Genomic DNA, 25,546 nt, shown 5'->3' with positions numbered 1-25,546 from the left:
CGGGAGACTCACCATCCTCATTTTGGAGAAGTTCACCAGGCCGTCCTCGGTGTAATTCGGGGTCCCCTCCTCGATGAACGCCAGGTCGGTCAGGTACATTCCCAGGTAGGGGACGCATGGAGGGTCACAACTTTGGGAGCAAACCAGAAATAAGTAAGAAAGAAAACTGCGTTCCTTGGGGACTTTGGAGCGGGGAGGAGGGTGGGACTCCACAGTTGGCAGAATCTGAAGGATTCTTTCTATATATTAGAGAGAAACAGAAACCCTCGAAGGAAGCTTCTCCCCGGGAAGGCTGCTGGTCCCCTGGGCTGCATCCTGCAGCCGCTGTGCCCGCAGGCAGGGCAGGACATGCACGAGCTATGGCCGTGCCCTGTGTGAAGCTGGGGGCTGCGGGAGGTGTTGGGGGCTGTGGGAGGAGAGTCGGGGGCTGCAGGAGGTGTCAGGGGCTGTGGGAGGCGAGTCAGAGGCAACTTCAGCAGAGGGTTGGAAAGACCTTTTGAAGCTTCCCCTGCCAGCCTCAGCACCCACAGCCAGCACAAGCCCTGCCGAGAGCCGAGGGCAGTGCTGGCACTGGGCCTGCCCCCCTGCCTTTGCCCCACACCTCAGCCCAGGCTCCCACCGAGGGTCTCCGTGCGCTGCTGATGGGACACGGCCCGCAGGCGGCTGCCAATGCACAAGCCCTGGGGAGGCACCAGCTCCAGGGCAGCTCAGCGCCCCACGCACCCACGGCCCCGTGCTCCCCCGCTTGCCTCCAGCAAACACCGGGTGAGGACGGTTTGGGGAGCCAAGAGCTGGCTGCACCTGGTGCCGTGGCGGGGCAGGCGCAATGCCCGGAGCCCCCCGGGTGTGCTGACGGTAAGGTCCACGCTAGCGGCAGTGACATGCGCTGGCTGGTGGGAAATGAGCTAAATCTGGTACCCTTTGGGGTTTCAACTATGAGTCTGGAAGGGGAGGGGGGAAAAAGAACTTTCCCGGTGTCTGGCAATGACTTCCCCCTCTGCAAACCCTTTTATTCACGTCTTTACACACCGCTTACTCAGGATCGCTTTGCAAGCCGTTGCCCTGTGGCTGTTAAATGAGACGCACATTAGCGCAGGCTCTGAAATGATCCGGTGAGCGAAGCCCTGGCCCGGTGCGGGAGCCAGAGTGGGGTCCAGGCCCCCCCAGCACCGCAGGGCCCCGCAGACCCCCACAGCAGCAGCCGCAGGAGGAGAATCGCTGTTCACTCACTTTTTCAGTGCCTCCCTCAGGTTCTTGAACCTGCCCTCCGACGACACCAGCTTTTGTAGCTTATCGATCAGAGCCTTTGTCTGCAAGAAACCCAAAGTGTCGCTTGGAAAAGGCCCTGGAAGAAACCCCACACGTCACACCCCTCCGGCTGCTCAGCACCCTGGTGGGTATAAATCCTGCCCTGGCCACTACACCCGGTGCCGGAGGACGTCCATGGGAGCTGAGCACTTGAAAGCAAAGTTCCTCCATCACATAACAAGACAGGCGATGCACTTGTTTCCTTCCCCTGCCTCCTCCTCTGTCAGAGCCTGTTTTCATTTACAGGTTTATCACTTTGCAGGAAAAAGACGGTGTTGCAGATTGAGAGGAGCCCACACAGCAGCTCTGGCTTGGCAGCCGCTGGCCCCCATCAGGCTCTGCACCGTGCAGGTACAAGCTATTTCTGTTCAAGTAACTCATCACGAGAATTCATTTTGCTCATCTATAATTGGTCTGAGAAGCCCAAAAAGCCTGTTTAAAGAAGGGTCTGTGCGTGTGTGTATACAGCTACAAAAAGGTTTCTTGAACCGCACATCTGACCTGCAGGATGAAGAACAAACCCGACAGCAACGCCGGGCCTGACCCACAAAAACCTGACAAGGGGTCAGCCCTGCGCCCCTACCTGCTTGGAGACCTTGAGCCAGGTCTTCTTCAGGCGGAAGATGGCACTGCGGTTGAGGGAGGAGGTGATCTCCAGCACCGCGTTGTAGTTGTGCAGGCACCTGCAGATGTCCGCCACCGCCACCCACTTCTCGATGGCGCTCACCCGCGCGTTGATCTCCTCGTTCCGGAGGATCTCCGACGCGATCAAGTTACTGACCTTTGGGGAGACACCGGAACCAGCCCGCGTGTTTGGACGATTTTAGACAACAGCTACGTGCCCTCCAGCCTCGCAACTGTTCTAAAAAACATTTCCCCAGCAGGAGCAACCACACCAGGAGATGCTCCACCTGCAACTGCTCCCCAAGGCATGTAACATCCACGGGGGCAGATAAACCCCGTATATCCCACCTCTGGCTAACGCTGGGGTGGGTCGGCTGTGCTGCCTCATCTTTGCCTCTCTCCCCATCCCCCGCTGTGGCTGCACTTACATCATTGAAGTGTTTTGTGTTCTTCATGATGTAGGGAGTCCTTTCGTTCTTCTCAAGCTTCATCCAACCTTGCCCAAAGAACTCTCTGCAAAAGACAGTGTTTATTTCCCATTTTTCTAGCACGCCCAAGCCCTGCAAGCTCCACTGCACCCACATGGGATAGAGATGCCGGGGCCTTTGCCCCCCACACTGCCGGAAAGGGACCGCACGAACGTGCTTGAAAGTGTGATGGATGTGGGAGGCTCTACCTGAGCTGGTCACCCCAGGGATGCCAGCAGATAAGCCACCAGCTCAGGCCTCAGAGCTGGGCTTGAGCCCAGCCTGGGCTACCTGCGAAGCAGGAGGCAGATGGGAAGACTTTGCACCCTCTGGGTTTAGCTAGGCCAGGCTCAGCCATGGGGGAGCAGGCAGCTGCGGAGCCCTGGGCGACCAGAACAGCCCTTCCCCACTCATGGGATCACTCACTCGTAGGGGATCTTCTTGAAGACCAGGTGATCCAGCAGCGTCAGCTGTTCCGCTATTTCCAGGGCCGAGTGGTTTTCAAAAGGTTCTGCTTTGACTCCCTCAGCCTGAGCGACAAAGGCAATGATGGGGGCTCGTTGCTTAAGAGCACAGTAAGAACTTCTACATTTCAAGCACGCAAAATCAAAGCCGAAGTCGGATTCCCAAACCAGAGGCTTTTCCCAGTGGAGCTGGCATGTGTGGGGCCGCTGGTCCGACGGCCCTGAGGCACCACATCCCGCATCCTGCCAGCGCTGAGACGTGCCGGCTTCCTGCAGCCCCGCTAACCTGGCGCTTTTAATTACGATATCATCCGTGCACATGTACAGACACAAAATTAACTAATTTTCCCTATTTAAGTAATTAGGTGTCAGCTACAGAACAGATCCCCGCGCACCAACTTCTGCAACCGCTGCCTTTTTGCTCTACATCTGTTTAATTAACGAAGCACCAGGGGATCCCAGCCGGATCCTCGTGCCCGGCAGCTCGGCCAGCCCTGCCAGCACCACTCCGCCAGTGCCCGTGGGGCCAGCAGCTCCTGGACCCAGCCGCCACTTGCACAGCTCTTCCAGGGGATGTCCAGAAAAGCAGGAGAACAGGGACATCCCCCATCCCTGCTGCCTGGCTCTGCCCAAGTGGCGCTTGCGGGCGCGGGGGGACTCAGGGTGCCCCGTGCTCAGAGCCGCCGGGGCTGACAGCGAGAGTTGGCAGCCTCAGATCTGCACGGAGTGTGCAGGGGCCTTGCCAGCCCCAACTCGGGGTTCTCCCAGCAGGGAACTGCCTAAAAACCTGCAGCAACACCCCTCCTCCTGAAGCCGAGCAGCGTCAATCCTGTCAGGGGTCCCAGCAGAGGGGATGGAGCCTCCTGACCCCTCCCCAGCGCTGGGAGCGGGGCCGTATCCCTGCGCTGCTCAGAGCGGTGGCACTGGGCGCATTGCCGTGTCCCCTGGCCAGAGGCAGCGGTGCGGGGGGACGGGGGTGCAGGGGGACCGCACTGCGGGGGGGCTGGGGGTGTGGGTGATGCCGTGGGCAGCTGAGCCCCCTGCTCTGGGGTGCTGCTGTGCCCTGAGAAGAGGCATCACCTCCCTTCAGCACCCTCTGCGAAGAGGGGTCTGGGGAAGGCTCCAGGCACCCACAGGCCAGCCAGGGCCCGGCCAGTACGAGTTAACAGCCCATTGCAAAATCCCCTCCTTTCGGGAAGGGGGTTGCGAAAGCGGCTCGAGGGCCCGTGGAGAGGCTGCGGGGGGGTGGGTGGGTGCACACTCGGGGGGTGCAGGCTGCGGGGGCACACCCAGAGCTCAGGGTGCTGCTGCCCTCAAACCCTGGGTGGGCAAGTGGCACTGGCGGCACTCCGAGCACCCCGGAGGACACCCCAGCCGAGGGGTTGGCACACAGCACGGTGCACCCCCCCAGCTCACAAGGAGGGGCCGGGGAACCCACAACCCCCATCAGCCCAGTGTGTGCCCCGAAACCCAGGGCTCCCTCGTGTCCCCACCGCGCTTTGACCGCAGGGCGCTGCTGCTCAGCTGCTCAGCCCGAGGGATGGACCGAAACCCTCTGGTTTCATTTGTTGTCGCTTCTTCAAAGGAAGTTTCCAGCAGCCCGGGTTACAAACAGCTCGAAAAACCCCCGAGGGGCCTCAGCTGCTCCAGGAGCCAGACCCAGACCCAGGGCCCAGAGCTGCTGTTGTTTCAGGTGCACCAGGCTGCTTTAAAGTGGCTCTTGGGTGTTCCTGGGAGCTGACTTTGTTTGTTTTTTAAAGCAGGAAGGAGGAAAGTGCCCTGCAGCCACCCTGACAGTTTTAAACTTATTGCACGTTCCCAGGGCTCTGCTTCCACCGACGCCAGCTGGGCCAGCACCTGTCACTTGGAACCAGAGTGGCAGCAGTGGCATGGGTTTGGGGACACGGGGGACACAGTGGAACCCCACGGGGTTTTCCTGCATCCCTGGGGCAGGCACGGCTCCGTGCCCACTGCAGCCATCCTGCCAGCTGTGTGGGAGGACTAAACATCTGGTGGGCTGGATTAGTGTTGCCTCTGCCCACAGCAGATCCAGCTGTGCTCACAGCTGGCCTTGTCCCCGGAAAACTTTTCCCTGCTTCGCAGCCATTCGCCTGGACGGGCTCAGGGAACTGCTCTCCACCGAGCCAGCAGCACAAGAGCACGGGGATCTTTCGCTGCTCCCCCACCACGACGCCAAGCTACCAGGCAGAGTGACAAAGGGAAGGGTAGTTACCATCTGTACGACCTCCTCCAGGGTTATCTGGTTGTCTCCTGGGTCCTCCTGGGTCAAGGTCCTGTGGCATGAAAAGGCAGCGTTACTCTGCGGGGAAAGCATCAGACCTGCACAACTCGGACGCAGCTGCAGCACGGCTTCGTGGTTTTTCACAGATTAAACACTTGGCGTGCATAAGAACACTTCTAAGTCCCATTTCCCGTTTTAAAGACAAAAAAAAAACCTTGTTAACCGAGGCCCCAGCTGGCCCCGCATGCGTCACCCTGCAGCGTCACCGGGCACCCAGCATGGGGTGGCCCTGGGGCCGTCCCACGGCCCCGCAGCGGGAAGGGCCGTGGCCTCACTGGGGTCAGCACCACACCACGGCCACGCCTGCACGTCTACGGGTGCGAGGGGGGGTCACGCCTCAGCCCCTGTGCGGGTCCCAATGCACCAGGGGGATGGGCACAGCCATCCTCCTCCTCCTCCTCCTCCTCCTCGGCACCTCCAGAGTGCCAGGCCCCGACCTCATGCCTGCTCTGACCCCAGGGAAGCAGCTGCCGAGAGCCCAGCACAGCATCCAGGAGAAGCCACCTCCCCGCCACGGCCCTTCACCTTATGATGTTGGCGGCTGCCTTCCTCTCCTGGGTCAGGAGCTCGGGGTCGTGAATCACCTCCTCCAGAAAGCCGATCACCCTGAACTTCAGCTCCTCATTGCTTTCAAAGTCCTGCCAATGCCAGCACAGGCACCACGTCAGCACATTATAATGCGGGTAACATAGACACCCAGCAGCTCCGCTCCCCGCCCGCCTCGACCCGGCCACGACCGACGGCCCCACACTGCCTCTTCCCTGCAAAATCCCAGCCCACGGTGCCCGGCAAACGGGAACGGGCCAGGAAGGCACCAGGCTCATTCCGTCCCATTGCATTGGCATCGCCCAGCTGGGAGAGGCACAGGGGCTTCCCAGGGACACCCAGCATGGCACCACTCCCTGTGCACCCAGCAGCCAGCGCAGAGCGGGACAGGGACAGTGAGGAAAGCCACATGGTTTCCTAACCCCAACCCCAGCCTGAAACCCCTGAACAGGAATCAAACCCAGCCACACCACCTCCACGAGCCCAGCCAGGGGGTGACTGCAGACCCCAGCTCCCCGACTCTGCATGCCAAATATGCAAACGCCACCATCCCACCGGCCCCCCACTCCCCCACTTCACAGTTTTCACCTCCTCCCCGTGTCTGCTCATTTGCTTCATTAAATTAAAAAGCACCAAATTGTCTTCCCGGCTGGAGCCTGGCTGAGGCACCTGGCACGTGGCCGAATTCACGCCGGTGAGGAGGGAGGGTCACCCCCCCGACCCACCTGCGAGTGTTTGGAGACCCAGTGCCGCAACACATTGAGGACCCGGTTGGTGGCCGCTCTCCGGATCACGAACTCCTTGTCCCCGTTCCGCTGGTCCGTTGGAAAGCCTGAAACTGCCAGCAATCCCTCAGCACAGCTCCAGCTCCAGAGGGAATCGCTTACGGATATTTTCAGGACTGCTAAAAGGAGCAGCCCCATTGTTCCGAGCGTCCCTAAGCTGCCTCTTAACCGCAGGCAGTGGGGAGGCTCCACGTTACGTGGTAGCGGGGTGCTCAGCTGTGGGCACGAGGAGCTCAGCTGCCTGTGACCCGCACGTTCCTGGGCAGCCCCCATGCCCGGGCACCCAGGGAACACAGCCCAGAGCGGGTGGGTGCTGAGCTGTGGGTGCTCTGGGCTCCCCCTGTCCCAGCCAAGGGCAAACTGGCTGACTACGGTAGAAATGAGCACCCCAAAAACGCGTCCCCGTGCTCCCGGCAGCCGGGGGCAGGGTACCTGCACTGGCAAGGGACATCCTGCGGTACTTCTCCTTGGTGGGGGTCCCCTCGTTGGCTCCCGCCGTGGCGATGGCGAAGGCGGAGGCAGCGGACAGGGCGCTGCGGGTGCTGTCGAGCTCCCGGCAGGATGGCATGACCACGCCGTTGTTGTAAGAAAACAACGAGAAATCTGGCGGGGAGAAGAAAACCAACACCACTTCGGAATTAAGGCATGAGGGTGATGAAGATGGTGTGAAAACAGCTATAGGGGAGACTCCAGCAGAAAAATCGATGCCTGATGCCAGTCCAGGCTCATGCCTGGAGCAGCATTAACTCGCTCCTAAAGTGCCAGCTCAGCCCCGAGGTGGCAGGAGAGGGGTGAGAAGACCCAGTGAGATGCACAGACCAGCTCTGCAATACGGGCCAGAGAGTCCAGCATTTCCCTGTCCCCTTGCAGGAAAATAAAGGGTAAAGTCCTGCTCCTTCTCACAGCAGCTTCAGTTTTACGCCTGCAGCTGTAGCAGCTCTGCAGGGGCAGGTTCAAGGGCATCAGGCAGCCCTGGGTGACCCCCGAGCAGGACAGGTCGCTTGTTACCTGATGAATTTTTGCACTTGATGGACTTGGGAGTCGTCGGAGATTTTGTTGGGGAAGTTTCAGCTTCTGCTTCATCGCTCTGGTTGGGATCCGTGTCCGACTCTTCCCTGACAGACACCTCTGAGCCTGGGAGGGACAGGGAACCCGGTTACCATCACTGCTGGACATGTGCACAGTGCAGCCGCGTTTCAGCTCTTCCAGATCTTCCTAAAGTCTGAGTCATCCCAGTTGGGCCCACAGCAACCCAGTACAGGAAAGGTACAGAGTCCTGCAATTACTTTGGATGGTTTTGGGGTGGGTTTTTCTTTTTTTGTGGTGGGGCTTTTTGGGTTTGATTTGCTTTGTTTTGTTATTACAGCTTTCTCAGCTTTCAGGCAGCAACGCTGTCACCACTGCCATCACCGTCACCACCACCGCCACCCTCTCCCCAGCACACAGGGGGCTGCTCGTGGGGCTGGGGATTCCCCCCCACCAGCACACAGCCCAACCGCCTGCCCCAGCCGGGGGCTGAGCTTCCCCAGACCCCCTGTGCTACCTGGCCCCTCGCACGTGTCCCTGTACCCCCGCAGAGCACCCGTCAACACCGGCCCCCTCCCTGCCGGCTGCCCAGGCCAGACGCCCACCTGCCCGCAAACCCCCAGCGACTCACTCTGCTTGCTCGGCAGCGACTCCTCTTGCTTTTCTGAGGTGGCTTCTCCTTCATCCGGGATTTTGTTGGGATAGTTACTGGACACGTAGAGTTTGTTTATGTCCAGGGTGGTCTTGCTGAAGGGAGCCATGGAGGAGTACATGCTGGCGTAGCCGTTGGAGGAGCAGCTGAGGGCAGCCAGGTCCAGCGCCTTCCCTCCCGTGATGATGGGGATGTTGAGGGAGAGCTTCCTCCGCCGGCTGGGGGACGAGGACTTGGTGATGGAGAGGGGGGGAGGTGAAGAGAACTTGCGGTTGGCCCTGGGGGACTTGGGGGGCTCGCCATACAGCAGCTTGTTGTTCTGGCTGTTTGCGAACAGGAGCTCCAGGGACCTTGGCGGAGAGACGGGGAAAGGCTCAACTCACACCTACTCCGGTCGTGGGGTCCCCACTGGCGCTGGGTCTCTGGGGCAGCCCCCCCTGGGCTGGTGCGAGCCCCTGCTGCCCCGCTCCCACCGCTCAGCCCCAGGAGCGGGGACACCCGCAGAGCCCCGGTTCATCCGCTTCCCCCATTTGCTGGTATCACAACTCACGGGGAGCGGGTGAACCGGGGCTGGGCAGCCAAGGGCTGACTGGGGACGGACGAGGGGACAGAGCCCCCCCTCCATAACCCCCGCCAGTCCTCGGGGGCAGGACGGGTCACTGGCACGGGCACCACAGCGATGCCGCATGCAGCCTCACCGTGCGGGGATGGCGCTGATCGGCTTCTTGTAGATGGTGATGAGCTTGTCGAGGACGACCAGGGCGGTGGTGAAGACACGGTACGAATGCAGGAACGTGTTCAGAAAGTCAATGCTCAGGAACCGCAGGTCCGTCAGCCTCTCCAGGAGCCGCTCCACGCTTGCATAGCGGATCTGCAGGACCTTGCAGGAATTCATCGTTTTACTGAACCTAATGTCAACATCATCACAATACAAGCTGGCATCAGACCTGCAGAGAAACAAGATATCTGTGGTTCCAGCCTGGAACAAAACCAAGAGCTGCTTCGCACGAGCAGCTTCCCCCCTAGCTGTGCGGGGACCATGGGAAGCGGTACAGGTCCTCGGCAGCAAAGGAGCCTCGTTCGCACGGGGCGTCCCTACGTAAAACGCAGGCAGGAATATTCCCAGGGGAAAGCCAGGAAATTCGCACCCCGGCACGGGTGGAAACACTGCACAGTGCTCAACAGGCAGAGGTTTGGGCAAAAAACGTGAACGACTGTCCCCGAGGGACACCCACGAACCAAGGCCCTTCCCCGCCTGTGACACCACCCCTTTACTATTATTATTTTTTCTTTGAGCTCTCCCTTTCAACTTTCCCACCTCCCTGAGTACAGTCCTCCACAAATCTCCTCTCCCAGCTAATTAGCGCTCCTAATCAACGCACTGGGAACAGCACACCCAAGCGCCTGAGCCGCGGGGCCGCCTTTCGGTGGCGTTCGGCTGGCACGGGAGCTGGGCCATGGGGCTGGGCAGAGCCCGGCGCTCTCGGCAGCGCCCGGCCGCGGCAGCACTCACTTGATCATCTGGGGGACGGTGACCTTGGAGTTCTCCTCGAAGGCGTTCATCATGAGGCCGTTGCAGCGGATGTTGTCCACACACTGGAAGAGATGCGGGCAGGAGGTGGGCGAAGGCGGCGAGGACAGCCCCGCTGCCCGCCCAGCTTGGATGCGCCAGACGAGAGCCTGAGCTTGGCCTTATCCAGGCAAAACCCATCCTTGCCACCTGCATCCACACGCCTGCGGAGCTGGGAAGGGAAGAGCTTCTGCCTGAAAACAGGAGCTTTGCGCTCAGGGTCTCCACCCTGGTCTGGGGCAAGCATCACACAGAGCTGCTCCCCAGCTCTCCCAGTACGGCTCTGGCCCCGGCTCCAGGTGGGCTGACAGACACAACAGCACTGACAGAGTTGCTAGAAACCTGCTCTCATTTTTTAGCACCATAATTAAACTCCCCTCACAGCCTGCATGGAGGGAGACCTGACACACAGCAGAGCGGCACCGGCCCCTTCGCTGGCTTTGCTGGGCTGGAGGCCCCCACGCAGGCAGGACTGGCCTGGGCCCAGTGGCGAGCAGGACCAGGAGTCATCTCCCCGCGTGGGGAGCCCCAGCTCTTGCCCATGGCTCTCCTCGAGGAGCGATGCTTGGCAAGGGGATGCAGGCAAGGACACGGTACAACAGAGGTGGCCAGGAGGCAATCCCTAGCTAACCAACAATTATTTCTCTTCCTCCCACCCAGGAAAAAAAATATCTTCAAAGTCATTTGCATAAAGCAAATGAAGAGTGGGTATAAATTGTTACCATGCGTCTAGGTCAGAGGAGGAATCCAAACCACGTATCTACGTGTGTGGGCAGAGCACCGATGATGGGACAGACCCTGCTCCCGCCTGCTGCAGCTGCGGCACCCTCCTGCTCCACCTCCTCCTCTCCCAGCTACTGGACACCAGAACGCTTTCGGCGATGGCCGGGCTCCCAGCGCACCCCAGCTCCCGGTCACCGTGCTCCCAGGGGACCCAGGACTCGCTGCTCCACCTGCACGGTTCACACCGGCCCGACGCAGCAAGGCCTCAGCCCGCGACAGGTCCCCAGCACCCCGACAGCACCCAGGGCCCCACAGTGAACGCCGAGTGTTCATTCCAGGTGCCCAAAGCTGCTGCCGCAGCCTGCGCAGGGGCAGCCCAGCAGGAATCCCACAGGGCCTGCGCGTCCCCGGGGACTCTGCACCCCCACACCTCCTCCCTGCCCGGTCCGTCCTACCTGGCTGATGTCGCTGGTCCACGCAGCCTTCTCCTGCCTGGACGAGGCCACCAGGATAACCGTAAAAGACGAGGAATCTTTAGGCTCCACCACGATTTTGAAGTCAAGATGGTCAATGTCTTGCCCTGATGTTTTTGCTTTGGAACAGAAAAACCACACACAGTGATTGTGAAAAGATTCCCCCACCCCCTCCCCCTCCGGTGCAGGTTTGTTAAGGTTTTAAGGAGCTTGTTGCATTTTGTGGGTTGCCTGCAGTGAGGACAGGACAGGTTTGCTGGGCGAAGGCTCCATGTTTGCAAAATAAAATCTGCACGTCACAAGTGCAGCATGGCCTCGCTGCTGGCGCCCGGGCACCACGTGCCGGGGGGGGGACCCGGCTCCCCGGCGTGCGTTAGGAAACAGCCATGAGGACAAGGGTCTTGATTTCGGCTGGGATAGAGTTAATTTTTCTTCTTAGTAGCTGGAATAGTGCTGTGCTTTGCATTCAGTGACAATGATGCCGTAATACACTGATTTACGGTCGTTGCTACCAGATCAAGGTCTCTCCAACTCCCCGTGTCCTGTCCATGTGTGGGTGCACAAGAAGCTGGGAGGGGGCACGGCCAGAGCACCAGAGCCAAATTAGCCAGTGGAATATTCCAGATCATGTAATGCCATGCTCAGATAGAAAGGAGGGGTGGCCGGGAAGTGGGGGGTTGTCTCTCGCTTCCGGGATTGCGACTGTGGGATCTTGATTTTTTCGGGAATGGGCTGGGTATCAGTTGGCGGGTGGTGAGCAGTCGCATTGTGCATTACTCGTTTGTACTTTCTGTTATTGTTATTGGTTTATTTTATGACAATTACTAAACTTTTTATCTAACCCACGAGTCTCCCTTTACCCCCCCAATTCTTTCCCCATCCCTGGGCAAGGGGAGGGTGAGCGAGCAGCTGCGGGGGTTGGGCTGCTGGCCGGGTTCAAACCACGACGGCCCTTTTTGGCACCCAACGTGGGGCCTGAAGGGTTGAGGTAACAACAGATCAGATCCCTACGACAAGAGAAGGGAGCCCATGCTTTCTGACAGGCCTGCGGCTGCGCGGGCACGGCTGCCGGCATCCAGCACCTTTGCCTTTTCCTGCTCGCTAGCACCGAGCTGGAGGCAGCTGCCTGCCTCGGGAAGGTCAGATTTGCATAATTGCGCATCTGTTTGGTTGGCAGTAAATAATTTACTTAATTAAACCCACCCAGTAGATCATGACTTCCTTGAATCTATCCAGCATCTCAATTTGCTCCGACTCTGCCGCGGTTGGTTCCACACCCCACGGAGGGATGGCAGCGATGTCACCGCCTCGGTGACAGGGGACAGCGGCAGCACCAGCCACGCCACCACCACTACCCCCCGCCACGGGGTGACCATGCTGCAAACCCCCAAACCTACCATCCTCGTCGGTGCTCTCCTGCTCCTCCACCAGCGTGCAGTCGATGAGGGAGATCACGCCGTTCTGCAGGGGTGGGAGTTGGGGCTCAGCGGCAGGATCCCCCCCGGGGGGGCTGGGGCTGCCCTGGCCCCCCGCCCCACGTCACAGCCCACCGCCCCGGGGATGGGGACGGGGACAGGGACGGGGTGATGCTGCTGAGGGTTTCGGCCTCATGCAGCCCATGGCCAGCGCAGCGTCTGCTTTCGCTGGGAAAGAAGCAGTTACTGACGGCTGGGATATCACGGTTTTCCTTGTATAACTGATCAACTAATTTGTTTATAAATTATTTAATATGAGCTTTAAATTAAATTTTCCAAAAGCCTGTTGTTGTAATTATCAACTCTTTGCCATGGACTGTAATTTTTCAAACTGATAATTTAATGCCAGTAATGAGCAATTTCTGTCAGATTCTTGCTCAATTAACTGCAAAACTTCCACCAACAAAAGCGTGAGTCTCGGGGCGGGCTGGAGCGTTACGTACAAACCTGGGCTACCATTCCAGTTTCTCCCTGACTAGATTGCTGCTGCTGCAAACCAGGAAAAATTCTTTTACCAAGAACATGCAATTTCTCATCTTTGCCCGCGACTCAGAGCTCTGCACATCGTGGACAAGGCGTCTGGACCACGCGAAATAAATCCGGCTGCCCGCCTGCTCCCAGCCCGGCCCCCCCAGGAGGCTGCAGCCCTGGGGGGGGCTGAGGTGGCCCCCAGGCCCTCGGTGTCACCAGCCTCTGACCCTCCACACGCCCCAGCCTGTGCCCCAGCACCCTGGGAAGCAGCACCAGCTCCAAGCCCAGCGGCCGCCAGACCCTTTGCTGGGGGCTGCCGAGCCCCTCCCCACCCTCCGCACCTTGGTGAGATGCAGTTTTCCCCCGGAGCCCCTGGTGCAGATGATCAGGTGCTTGGAGAAGAGGAAGCACTGCCGCTCGCCCTCCTTCTTCAGCGAGAGGGAGCCCAGCCGCCCCCGCGTGATCTTCCCTTTCTCTGACATCGGCACTTGGATGAGGGACCCTACAGAGGGGAGAGGCCCATCCCTGGCGTCGGCATCGGGGGCAGCTTCGCGGGGCATCGCTGCACGCCCATGACATGGCCCCAGCCCACCCCTGCACCCATGGCGCAGGGGTGCTCCTCTGGGACCCAGCGTGCCCAGGAGGTCAGGATGCGTCCCACTCCTTTTCTGGTGGTAGGAAATCAGGAACAGCTAAAATGCACCTTCTGCTCCGTGACACAACAAAACGCAGTGCCAGAGCCTGAAAGTGAGGGGCTTTGGGGCAGAGAAAATTCAGAAACGGGATGTTTTAAATGTCACAGCTTGGCAGAGGGCCGGGGGCCGCTGGGCGCTGTGTCAGCCGCGGAGGGCAGGGACAGCGGCACAAACATGGTACCTTGTCTTACGAAAGTCTGGCTGGTGTCCAGCAGAATTTCACACCCTTCAATGATCATCCTCTCTATCGCCAGATTTTTTCGGATATTTTCGGTCTCACTCACTTCATCGTGCATTATCCTGAAGGAGGGAGAAAATGGGAGCTCGGATGAGATCTGCATCAGTCTTCCCAGCGATCCCTTTGGACACAGGGGAAGGGCTGCACTAGGTGAGACCAAAACTGAAGGAATATTCAGGGAATTACCAGAGTCAGCGGTACCTATACAGACCTGGGAGCCCAGGAGGTAACCTACACGTCAGCCTGGACTCTACCTCCAGATTTCTAAATATTGACACACAAGTGCTTCTTGCTCGGAAATCACAAAATTCAGATTTAGGGCAGACAGATCCTCCCCCTGTCAACCAGCCCCCTCTGACGTCCCTGCTCCTTGAGGATTGGGAAAAGGGATGGAAACTCTTTTTAGGGATTGCCTCGGGACCGAGGGCGCTGGCACGGGACACACGGAACGCTTCGGCCCGTGGCCTGCGGATGGAGAGGATTGGAAATGGGGAATCGCGGCCAATTCCCAAGGGCTCGTTGCTGAGAGCTCGGAGTCGCTCGGGCCCTTCCCACAGGGCAGCCCCCCAGCACCCAGCCGTGCCAGACGGAGGAGGGCAGAGCCCGACCTTCAGAGCCATCCCAGCCCCCAGGACTCGTATTTCATCATTATGGAGCCCTGGAAAATGCAGCCCCCGGGCAGAAGCAGCCGGTGCCCGTCCCACCCACCCCAGGGACTGGTTGGAACGGGAGGGCAGGAGATGGCACAGGCAGGTCTCAGCCTGGGGAAGGCAGAGGACGAGGGCCACCGGAGGGCAGGTCCTGGCTAAAACAGCATCAGGCACCTTGGGTGCGGGGCTCTGCCTGCTGCCTGCACCCGAGCTGTGGGCAGGGCGCGTGGGCGAGCAGGACAGGCAGCAGTGAGTCTGACCTGGAGAGCTCTTCCAGCTTGGACTTGGCATAATCCAGGCTGTTCCTCTCCACATGCTCGTGGGGGGTGTGAGCCAGCAGCTCGTGCAGCGTCAGGATGTACCTGGGGATCTGCGGCACAACAGACCGGAGCCGGGCATCAGTCGCGGCGCAGGGTGGGGGGATGAAGAGGGGCACAGAGGGCTGTGGGTGCCCACCCCACATGGCTCCCGTGCCTCAGAGCCCCTGGTCTGGGTGGTTAAGAAAGCTTCACAGCTCCTCATGCTAAAACTTAATGAGGAGGGGTAACAGCGTGGGGCTAATGAGGAGGGGTAACAGCGTGGGGCTTTGCCCAGCACCCTGCTGTGCCCCCGCCGCAACCCAGAGCCGTGGGGTAACTGGGGAGTTGGCAGCTTCACCCAGAGCCCTCCCGCAGCAGCGACGATCCCTAAGCCAGTCCCAGGAGCAGCGTGGGGTCCAGCCCCAGGCTATCTTCACCCCGGCTTTGCCTCCCCAGCACCCAGTGCCTGCTGTGGGGGCTGGGGTTGTCATCGCCCAGCCCGCCCCTGTGGCGGCATCGCTGGGGCCGATCCTGGTCACCTGGAACATGGGGTAGGTCAGGAAGGTCTCCAGGGTCCTCTCCTCGCAGTCAGGCTTGGCCTCATAGTGCTTCAGCAGCTTGTCAAAGTCCCGGTTCTGCTTGCAGTGGGCCAGGATCTGCAGGCTGTACTGGTGGTTCCTCACGAACTCCTGGTAGATGTTCAGCATGGGCAGCAGGATGTCGAACAAGTCGGCTGTGTGCAGAGAGGCAGTGGGGAGGTGGTGACGGCCCAGTCCTGGGGTCCCGGCACAGCCCCCTCCAGCTCCCGACCCTCCTCACCCTGGATCCCCCCCTGGATCCCCCCCTGGGGCCTCGTGCTGCTTGTACAAACCCCAATTCTGCCCAGTTTGGGTTTTAAAGACACCCTGTGGAGCTGGCTGCGGGTCTAACCGGCCACAGCAAAGCTCTTCAGCATTAGCTCTCCCGTGCGTGGTCCAGCCCACCCCCCCCACCACCCGCCAGAACCAGGAACGCAGGAATTGGGTTTCTCTGGGTTTTTTTCAGTCCTTGCCTCCACAACCGACACGGACAAGCAGCGAGGTGCCGCGCGATGCGTTTCACTGCTGCCGCCGGTTAGCCAAATGCCCGTTGAGTTGCATGAGGAGGAGGAGGAGGAGGAAGCACATGGTGTCGGCTCTGCCAGCGAGGGGGAAGGAAACACAGGGAGGGGGCAACACACACTCACCCAGCACTAGCGTCGGCCAGCTGGATATCCTCGCCTTCAGGCCTTGGTAAAAGATTTGGTGCAAAAACATGATCGTTTCGCTGGAAGATAAACCAAGGTGAAAAGACAGATGAACGGGTGGCGAATAGTGAGTAATTAGACAAAATCTTTGAGCCTGTCTGCCTCCCTGCCCTGACACTGCTGCCCACCCAGGGCACCTCTGCTCTCCCCCACCTCGGCAGGACAGGGTGCTCCTGGCCAGAGCTCAGAGCTGGCTCCGGGTCCCCCACTGCTCACTCTCCAAGAGCCCTTACGGTGAGGAGCCTCCTCTGGGCCGCGGAGCCACAATAAGGCAGAGGAGGGGTGGTCAGGGGTGCTCGTGCTGTCGGCACCGGCCCCAGGCAAGGTGCTGGCTTCACACAAGCTCAGAGGTGGGGGTGAACTGGAATTTGGCTGGCACCCCACGCAGCCCGGGGAGCTCAAAGCGAGGGGTGCAGGGAGGGGCAGGAGCGAGCGCCGGGAGCGGGGAGAGCTCCACTCCCCGAGGGGCGGGTGGCTGGCACCCCCAGGGCTGGCAAGACTCGCCACTGGTACCGTCTGTGGGACGGAGCCATTGCAGCTGCTGTTAACCCTGGCACCTCTGCTGGCACGCTGGGCAGCGCTGCAGCCCGGCTGGAGTCAGGGCAGGGTTAGACTGGCTCTTAGGAAGCATTTCTTTCCAGAAGGGGTTGTTGGGCGTTGGAATGGGCTGCCCAGGTGGGAGTCCCCATCCCTGGAGGGGTTTAAGAGTCGGGTTGACCCAGCGCTGAGGGATCTGGTGGAGTTGAGAACAGTCAGTGTGAGGGTCATGGTTGGACTGGATGATCTTTGAGGTCTTTTCCAACCAAGATGATTCTGTGATTCTGTGAGTCAATGAGTGCCACCTCCCAGCTCTGACCCCGTGTCGCAGCTGCAGGAGAGGCTACGCCTGCCTGCTCCATACCACCTCCCCGGAGAACTGCGTCCTCCCCGCTCTGTTACCCTGTCGTTACCTGCGGGCTGCTACAAATGCCAACGGACAGTGCCCTCCCCATTGCCCGAGCTATGACCCCACACAGACAGGCTTGGGGCAGCCCCCCGGCACCAAGCACCCCAACACCCATTGGGCTGCGGACACCAATGCCTGCCTGGAGGCTCTCGGAGCCCGGGACGGACTCACCTGTTGAGGAATATGCTGCTGACGTCATCGTGCGTGATGGGAGGCTTCTTGGAGCTGGCTGCCATCCGCAGCGGCCGGAGGAAGTTGTTGACGAGGATGTGGAGCTGCTGGACGTACTCGGCCTCTGCCTCCAGCATGCTGAAGACGACCTGGTTCCTCTTGCGCATGCTGTCGGCATGGGGGGACCTGATGTAGTCCTGGATGATTGTCTTCCACTTCCTCCGGCACAGCCATCCCCGCAGGAAGCTCTGGACCTACCAGGGGGGCAGCGGCCGCGTTAGGGTCCTGGCCAACGTGCTGGGCAGGAGCCCCATGCTCGGCACAGGGCCGGAGCCACAGTTCTGCGTGAGGTTTCCCCGGCTCTGTGCCGAGGTGTGCACAATGGGGCCTGATACTGGTGCTGCTCTGAACCCTCCCGGCTGGGGAACGAACAACTACTCATTGAAATGCATGTTGCAGGTAACATCCTCTTTCCCTTTTTACAAAGACACACGGAAGACTCCTATGAGAAGCAAGGATCCCGTGGTAATTCCTGACCTCCCCAGGCACGATGCTGGGCACTTTCCACATCTTTGGGCACCCAAACTTGCAGAGAGGCATTAAGTCACCTAGAAAAGCTTCCAACCCTTCATTGGGTGAATGAGCACGGCAGCACATCCCAACCCGGGCCCAGAGCTCCATCCACGCCTGTGGCTGCTGCCCGCCACCCCAACCCTGCAGGGCTCAGCCCACGTCCCCGGCACGGGGCAGCGGGTGCCCGGGGCTGGCGGAGGTTTCCCGGGGGTTGGGTGAGGGCAGGACCCACTCCCCGAGCAGTGGCAGTGCCGGGCCCCTCCGCGGCACCAAGGGGAGGCCAAGGCACCGCCGGGTTTGGGGACCCCGCTGAGCGCCGGCCCCCACATCCCTCACCCGCCACCACCCACCTTCTTGATTTTCTTGATGTCACTGTCGTCGTCGCTGGGAGCGCTGGTCTGGCCCGCCTGGATGCGCTCGTGGTCCTTGAGCAGGGAGGCGATCTGCAGGCACAGGGGGGACGTCAGCGGCCCCGGCACCTCCCGGCACCTCCCCAGAGCCAAGGACAAACCCTGCTCCTGCGCGTGGCACACGCCTCCAGCTCAACTACAGATCCAGGGACATATTGTGCTGGTTCTGTCTTAACGGGAGATGGGTAGATGAAGCAGAAAAGAAACGCTGCCAGGACGCTGCCGGCACCCACCGAACGCACCACAGAGACAGAGACCTGGAAATCCTGCCGGGTACCCAATGCCAACCACATCCTGGTTTCCTAAGGAAGCCTTCATGGGCGAGTCGTTAAAAAACGAGTTGGAGAAAAAATGGCAGAAAAATCTCAAGTCATTTGCACCCTAAAACTTGCAGATGGGGACAAACTCTCATCCAGTCACAGCTTTCTGACACAAATTGGATCAGATCTTGTTAGCTTTGAGCATTTGAATTTCTACTGTTTCTCGCCTGTACTTTTTCTCACTCCTCTGCTTGTTGCCGTGTCCCTGCCCCCACGGCAGCAACTGTTTCAAAAGCTACAGGGAAGGGTAGGAAAACAGAAAATGGACCATTCAGAAAATGAAAATTGGGAAAAATGTGATTTGAATTTTGATTTTATAGAAAATAATACAAGTAAGAAAACAACTTTCAAAGAGTAATTTCCTAGGGAAAAAAAAAGTCCTGTTTTGGAGAGAAAGGAGGAAAAAGGAAGGTTTGAGTTGAGATCTTGAGATCTTTTTCAGCAGGACTCTGCTGCCCAGTGACGCTGGGAACCGACAGCAGCAGGAACTGCGATACGTGCCGAGTGCGTGCTGGACTGTCAGGAGGGAAAGCAGAGTAAGGGAAGGGGAGAGCCGGCTGCCGGGGGAGGTGGCCAGGGGCTTCGGCTGCCTGGTCACGGCTGGGGAGGAGCAGATGACTTCCCCAAACCCCAAACTGTGACGAAGAGCTGTGCATGTTCATGCCGTAAGAAGCAAAATGTGCTTCAATGCGGTCACCGTGTCTGAGCGAAGCTCCTGAGCTCTCCCAGAGCCACCCGATGCTCCCAGGGCCTCAGCCAGCCAGCCCCACTCGTGCCCCTGGGGCGACCCGGCTGCAGCTCCGAGGGGCTCGGCTGGAGGCAGCGGGGTGCCCCGGCCCCCCAGCACCCCAGGTCTCCCAGTGCTCCCAGCACAGCCATCCCCAGTGCCGCCAGCCTCGGCAGGAGCAGCAACACGCTGGAGAAATCAGCCATGGGCTCACACGCAGCTCTATCGGTTTCACCCCATTTTATTCCATGGGATGAGATTTTAGAAGAGATTTTAGAGATGTTTTTCCTCTCCCTGTGCTTTCCTGCCATCAAACAGCCCCTGCATCCCATCTGCATTGAAGCGTTTGGGAGCACCGAAGCCATTCCCTGCGCCAACTCCAGGCGCATCGCGGCCGGGACCCACGAAGCGGATTAGCTGGTGCCATGGTTTTATTTTGGTTTCTTTTTTTTTTTTAAATTGAGCGAGCAAAATTTGCACATTAAAGTACAAGCTGATCATTTGATCTCTGCTTCAAAGCCTGTCGAAGAGTAAAAACACAAACCAAACCAATGCAAGGTAAAATCAAACATACCCGGGCACAGGGGACAGGCTGCAGCTCTGCCGGGCATCTCTGACCATGACCCCTCAGCTAATTTCGGGGTTCACAACACATCTCCCACCTCCCCTGACCAAAAGCTCATCAGGATGCTCATCACTCGCCTCCCCTGCCCCTTGCACTGGCCATGCTCCCGGGGCCACGGAGCTTGCCCCCCAACTCGGCAGCAGGACTGGACCCAGGGAGCTCCCGGCCAGCACAGGACCGGAGCCCCAGGAGAAACCCCGGCTCGAGCGGGTGCCACGGCCTGGGGTGGTTTTGGGGCTGATCCTGTTCTGTTGGAAAGCACAAATTCAGTGGTGTCGAAACTACCCCTGGCAACAGCCTGTGGCTCCCCAGTCCTCCAAGACTAAAAGCAGCCTTCAGCATACCCTGACTCATGGTCAGGGATTGCTGTTAACCTGCACTGTTTAACTCCAAAATCCAAAATTTAAGAAAAAGACCCCCGTGAGGATGCACCAAACCACTCCTGCCCTCACTGCCTCTCCAGTTGCCTCCTTCATGGCGATTTTGAGATTTGACTGACTCGGGGTCGACATCTCAGCCCAGGAGGCAGCAGGACCCGCTCCCAGCTGCCTCCACCATGGAGCTGCTGCCTGATGCTCCCTGCCAGGCCCGAGGAGGGGGGCGGCAGCAGGACCAGCCCCGGGGTACAGGACTGGTTTGGGGGTGCCGGATCAACGCCGGGGTGCCCCCAGTCGCCAGCCCCAACACCCCCCAGCAGCCAAAGCTCAGGGCTGGCTGCAGCCCCACAACACGGGGGCCAGGCAGCCCGGGGCAGACCCCCGCCTCCGAGCATCCTCCTCCCTGGTGCCTTAGAGACGTGCGCTTCCCTCAGCACCGTCTGCTGAGTCATTTTTGCATGTTCGTGCTTTGTCTGCCGTAATCCCCGTCACGTCACCCTTCCTACAACCCAGCGCTGCAAAGGAGCCACACGCAGCAAGCCGCTGTGAGAGCTTCTGGGCCGAGCTACGGGCAACAGGTTGTATGGGCTGCTCCTGCTGGAGAGACGCTCCCTTCTTAATGAAGCGTCTGATCGTTTCTAGCCCCGTGCACGTTAATTCCCCGCGGTACTCGGGTTATCGGGATGGCTGCAGCTTGCAGCTGGCGCAGGTTCCCTCCCAAGGCCACGGACGCCTCTCCCCTGTTTCGGTGACTCCTCTGGCCTTGCACTGCCCGGCAGATGGGAGCAGCGGGCACGCGGCCCGCAGAGGGACTCTAATCGAGGTATCCAGGATCAAAATAGGGAAGGTGAAATGGTAAGATAAGGCGTCTCCATCCCTCCCCCAATACCTGCACCCAAGGGACCAGCTCGCCAGCCCGTGCCCCAGTGCTTGTTGCTGGGGCAAACCCTTCCCTGCCGCGGCAGCTTCCCAGGGACCCCGGCGAGCCCCGCAGACGCACTGTGCGCGTCCAACGCAGGCAACACCCTCGCTCCTCTCTGCAAGAGAAGGGGCCAGCCCAATGTCATTAAAACAAGCATAAATTCACTGGCTGTAAGGTCCCCCGGCCCCGGCCAGCGCAGCGATGCCGCCCGCCCACCCACGGGTCACCCTGGGGTGCAGCAGCGCATCCATGGGACGACGCCGGGTTCTTCACCTCGGCCTTCAGGCGCTCGATCTCGATCTCCCCATCCTCGATCTGCTGGCGGAGTTGCTTGGCAACAGTCTTCTCCGTTTCCACAATCTGCAGGAGATGGAGGTACTTCTGCATCAGCGCCTCATGCTCCGTCGCCAGGTTCCTGTAGCTGCAGGCAGACACGGCCGTGAGCATCTCTCCTTCCACAGACCCACCACCATGCACCCCCCCGGCATGTGCACAAAAAATTAGGTGTCTGCAGGTGGAGGTTTGCTGGGGGGGAGGTTTCTCCTTCCCGGCTGTCTACACACGGCCCTCGCCCCTCCAGCTCAGGGTACCCGCAGGGTGAACGAACGGGGAGACGGCTCTCGCAGTCTGGGATGCTGCTGCTCAGAACTGACCAGTTTGGAGAGGACTCGGGTTCCCCGCGAGGGTGCAAACAGAAAATACAATGCAGATTTTAAGGAAATGGTAGGAGACCAAAAAAACCCACCAAAAACCCATGGCCAAACCTCTCTCACCTACCACGTCCCAAAATGAGAAGGAAGACACTTGTGGCGCAAGCTCTTAGGAACATCTGCTCTCGTTAAGGTGCTGCGGCAGATGATATTTCTCCAATTTCCTGCTACAACCCTCATCTGCCCCCCACTTCCTGCTGCCAGCCCAGCACCCTCCTTCGCCAGACGTGGCTGTGCCGGGCCGGCTCCTGACCGCTCTCCCCTGGCGAGCAAGCGGGCTGTGCTCGCATTCCCACGATGCAGAAACACGAGCTTGGAAAAAGCTCTTTCTGGCCATTTTTGCTACTCCATTAAACCCTTCCCAGTGGCCTTTTGACCCGACGGTGAAGCAGACACCCCTCCAGCACCAGGCTGGGACAGGCAGCAGCCAGGCTGCCGGGGCGGCCACCCCGCACGGGACAGGGATGGGCAAGCGGGGGGATGAGGGGGATGCCTGGATGCAGCCTCCTGCTCTGACACGGGGCCGGAGGCCAGAAGCACTCTGCTCTGCCTGCCAGCTCGACAGCTCCCTGCCCGTAGCCCTGCCTGCAGCCCTGCCCGCAGCTGTCCTTGGGCACGGCTTTGCCTCCGACACTCCCGTCCGCAGGTCTGTGCTGGTGGAGGGCGATACCTGGCGTGAGCTATGGCTGCCACCCACTCGTCGCAGTCCTTGGCATCCTCAGTCCTCAGCTCCAGGGTCTTCTGGTTCTCGTGATTGAAGTTAACAGTGAAGTAATGCTGCGGGAGCAAACAGGGGCTGAGGTTACTACTCGCTCACACAGGGCTGTTAGAAAAGCACTTTATGATCGCTTAATTTAAAAAAAAAAAGACATTTTGGAACACCAGGAGCACGGCCGGGATGCACTGCCCTCGGCACTCGGGGAAAAGCTGCTCCTCAAGCGCAGCCGCTCCAGGGCGAGGCCGGGGCTGAGAAATGCTGCGAGGGGAAATCCTGCCGGGCAAACACCGCACCGCAAATAAACCGAAAACTGCCAAGGACCGGGAGGCTGCAGGCCTGAGCCCGCGGTGATGGCCACGGGGACAACCCCAGAGCTGGCACCAGGCTGCCTGCATCCCTGCCTGCGCGGGCAGCGAGCACCCTCGGCACCAGAATGAAGCCCCGCGGCTGCCCGGGGCCTGGCGCTGGGCACAGCCCCGCTCCCACGTGCTCGCTCCGCTCCAGCCGGGAGGCTCTAATGGGCGACGGTGTAAGAGGACTCGGCGCAGGACGACTATATTTAGCCTCCCTTGACATTTACAGTATTTGTGCTAATTGTGCGCGGCGGCAGCCCGCGGCGGCTGGGGTTTGTGCTGCTCCTGTGCTTGCCTGCAGTCTCCTAGGAAACAGGTACCACGCTGCAGTGCCGGGTACTGCCCAGAATAACTGGGCTAAAATGAAACCCACGAGAAAAAGCTCATCCTGACATTATCTGCTCCTCTGTTAGGTTTAGCGAGGGATCTGGATTAACAAAAAACCACTGCGCTGCAGGCAGGGCTGGGGCGTTATGGGGTGCTATGCTGGGGCAGAGCTGGCCCTCGCCCAGTACAGCCGGGCAGCCCAGCACCATCAGCAGCCCTGTGCTGAACTGGGGGTACCGCTCAGCAGGTCACACCAGAGCCCTCCCTCAGAAACGGCCCTTTCACCCTCGGGGGCAACTGCTTGTTCCTATGACCCTGTGAAGATGCGTCTCTGCTTCTGTCCAGGATCCTTTCAGTGCAGTATGTTTTTATTACTGATCCCGCGGACAAGTTTTCTCCTCACGGAGCCTTCTCCATGGTAAAACACGCCACCGTCCACCTCCCACCCCCTCCCTGACCTGCCACAGCCAGGCTGGCAAGAGCTCCGGGTGGCCGGGCTCCGTCTGCGGGACACGTCTGGAGCTGCAGCAGCTCCACAGCCCTTCTCTCACCCCTTTTCTTCTCCCTCCCACCCCCAAAGGCTTTTATGGGCAATGAGACACCTCTGATGACAGAAAATTCACCAGAAATTTTAAACTGTGCAGGTAGTTCCACCTCTCTGCTCTGTGCCCATCTCTCTTACATCCCTTCCCTTGCGAAGAGCATTAAAAAGAGCTCCTCAGCTTGGCAAGTCTGGAAATCCACCCCCTCCAACACCGACTCGGCAGTACCACCGGCTGTGCCAGGGCACGGCCAAGCACTCGCTCCCCACCCCGGGTGTCCTGGCCGGGGGAAAGTGGGAAAGTGGGAAAGTCCTTTCTCAGCCCTGGTGCCCCCACGAACTGCCAGTGCCATGGGGACAAACCGCCCCGACGCCGCAGCGCAGGCGTTCACCGAGGCACCTCCCGACACACCAGTGTCAAAAGTTTCATCAGACAGCTTCTGGCTCATCTTATTTAAACCCAGAAACTCCTGAAGGTTTTGCAAATGGCAGTTTTGATGCTGTCTGCGGCGGAGCGGGACGGTGCGGGGCCGAAGGCTTCCCATGGCTGTGTCAGGACGGTTCGGTCCCGACGGCTGCTCCATGTGCAATTAAAAGCCAGTTCCCAGGAGCACGTGCGCCACGGCTCCCTGTGTCACTCTGATTTATCCCCATACAATACCCAGGAAGCAGCACGCTTGAAAGGAGGAAGTTATTTTATATTTGAATAATAAAACTCCCACCACCTTTTATCTCTGCCTAAATTATGATCCTTCTCTGTTATCACAGCGACACATCAAATGCGACAGCCCGGGAGCGATTCCAGGGGTGCTCCCCATGCTGGAGGCTGAGGCTGGGTGGCAGCGTGGCCCCAGCCGGGCAGTGGGACAGACCCACAGACTCACCAGCACCGGGCAGCATCGGCCCCACATCAGCTTCCCCGGGGCAGTTTGTGCTGCTGGACCACCCCCCCTGCCCAGCACAGAGCACGAACCACCCGCAGCTTCAGTTTGCTTCTTCTCGCACCTGTTTTGTGCTCATTTGGTTGTTTCGCTCATCTGACAACCTCATTAACTCCCAGCCACGGAGCACCGACACCCCTCACTCAAACCACCCCTCACTCTGCTTCCTGGCAAACCAAGAAGAGGCAATTCCTGAAGTAATTCCTCGTTACGGGGCATTTTCCAGCCTCCCCCATTTCCATGGTGCACAGGACACGCAGTCCCCAGTGCTGCGGGATGCCTGGGACCCCCCTCCCCGGCCCCACTGCTGCGGGGGTTTTACTTCAGGAAACCCCAGGACACAGCAATTCCACCTGAAATAATGATGTGGGCACACTGCAGGTCACAAAGTGAAACAAAAAACCCACCCAGGGCCAGCCGCAGCCCCGTGACCGTTGCCCAGCCTTTCCGGGCCCTGCCTGCTGCCAGGAAAGGCAGGGGGTGCCGGACACCATGGGGGGCAGGTACCGAAGCCCCCGACACGCAGACCCCCCCCAGGCTGGATGAGATGCAGACTGCAATGCCAGAGACCCCCAGGATCTCTCCTTTCTCCCACCTTAAGGGCTCGTCAGCCCGCTCCAGCTTTTCACGAGGGAAGACGCGGTGCGTTCCCGGCAGCCGGCGGAAGGCGACGGGGTCCCGCAGCCCCCGGGCTGCCAAGGCCCGCAGCGAGGTGGCTGCAGGTGTTTTTCAGCAGAAGCAAACACTGTCTTTTGCCAGCAGCTCGCAAGACCATTTCCAGTGGGTGCTCCTGGGGTCCCCTGGCGGCGTGTGCTCCAGGGTGGCCCACATG

General features: G+C 59.8%; 1 protein-coding gene across 3 annotated transcripts in view; it reads right to left on the bottom strand.

The window, feature by feature from the left end:
• The window catches only part of RASGRF1 (Ras protein specific guanine nucleotide releasing factor 1), a 37,217-nt gene that overhangs the window by 3,249 nt on the left and 8,422 nt on the right, over positions 1-25,546 (bottom strand). The window contains exons 2-25 of one of the 3 annotated variants that reach the window (XM_074837090.1): positions 22,505-22,611; positions 21,398-21,545; positions 18,094-18,186; positions 17,171-17,424; positions 15,994-16,073; positions 15,308-15,501; positions 14,730-14,839; positions 13,763-13,881; positions 13,228-13,388; positions 12,338-12,401; positions 10,923-11,059; positions 9,688-9,770; positions 8,873-9,121; positions 8,154-8,524; positions 7,505-7,630; positions 6,929-7,099; positions 6,437-6,549; positions 5,691-5,803; positions 5,097-5,157; positions 2,826-2,929; positions 2,361-2,445; positions 1,892-2,089; positions 1,231-1,310; positions 13-130 (exon numbers count right to left, since the gene is read on the bottom strand). In XM_074837090.1, coding sequence (XP_074693191.1) covers positions 13-130; positions 1,231-1,310; positions 1,892-2,089; positions 2,361-2,445; positions 2,826-2,929; positions 5,097-5,157; positions 5,691-5,803; positions 6,437-6,549; positions 6,929-7,099; positions 7,505-7,630; positions 8,154-8,524; positions 8,873-9,121; positions 9,688-9,770; positions 10,923-11,059; positions 12,338-12,401; positions 13,228-13,388; positions 13,763-13,881; positions 14,730-14,839; positions 15,308-15,501; positions 15,994-16,073; positions 17,171-17,424; positions 18,094-18,186; positions 21,398-21,545; positions 22,505-22,611 — 3,339 coding nt within the window. The remainder of the gene's footprint in view (positions 1-12; positions 131-1,230; positions 1,311-1,891; positions 2,090-2,360; positions 2,446-2,825; positions 2,930-5,096; positions 5,158-5,690; positions 5,804-6,436; positions 6,550-6,928; positions 7,100-7,504; positions 7,631-8,153; positions 8,525-8,872; positions 9,122-9,687; positions 9,771-10,922; positions 11,060-12,337; positions 12,402-13,227; positions 13,389-13,762; positions 13,882-14,729; positions 14,840-15,307; positions 15,502-15,993; positions 16,074-17,170; positions 17,425-18,093; positions 18,187-21,397; positions 21,546-22,504; positions 22,612-25,546) is intronic. The other 2 variants (XM_074837091.1, XM_074837092.1) reach the window with 2 other exon arrangements.

This window comes from Strix aluco, chromosome 12 (assembly GCF_031877795.1).
Source record: "Strix aluco isolate bStrAlu1 chromosome 12, bStrAlu1.hap1, whole genome shotgun sequence".
Classification (NCBI taxonomy): Eukaryota; Metazoa; Chordata; class Aves; order Strigiformes; family Strigidae; genus Strix; species Strix aluco.
Note: the sequence above shows the minus strand (reverse complement) of the source record. Positions and strands in the feature narration are given on the sequence as shown.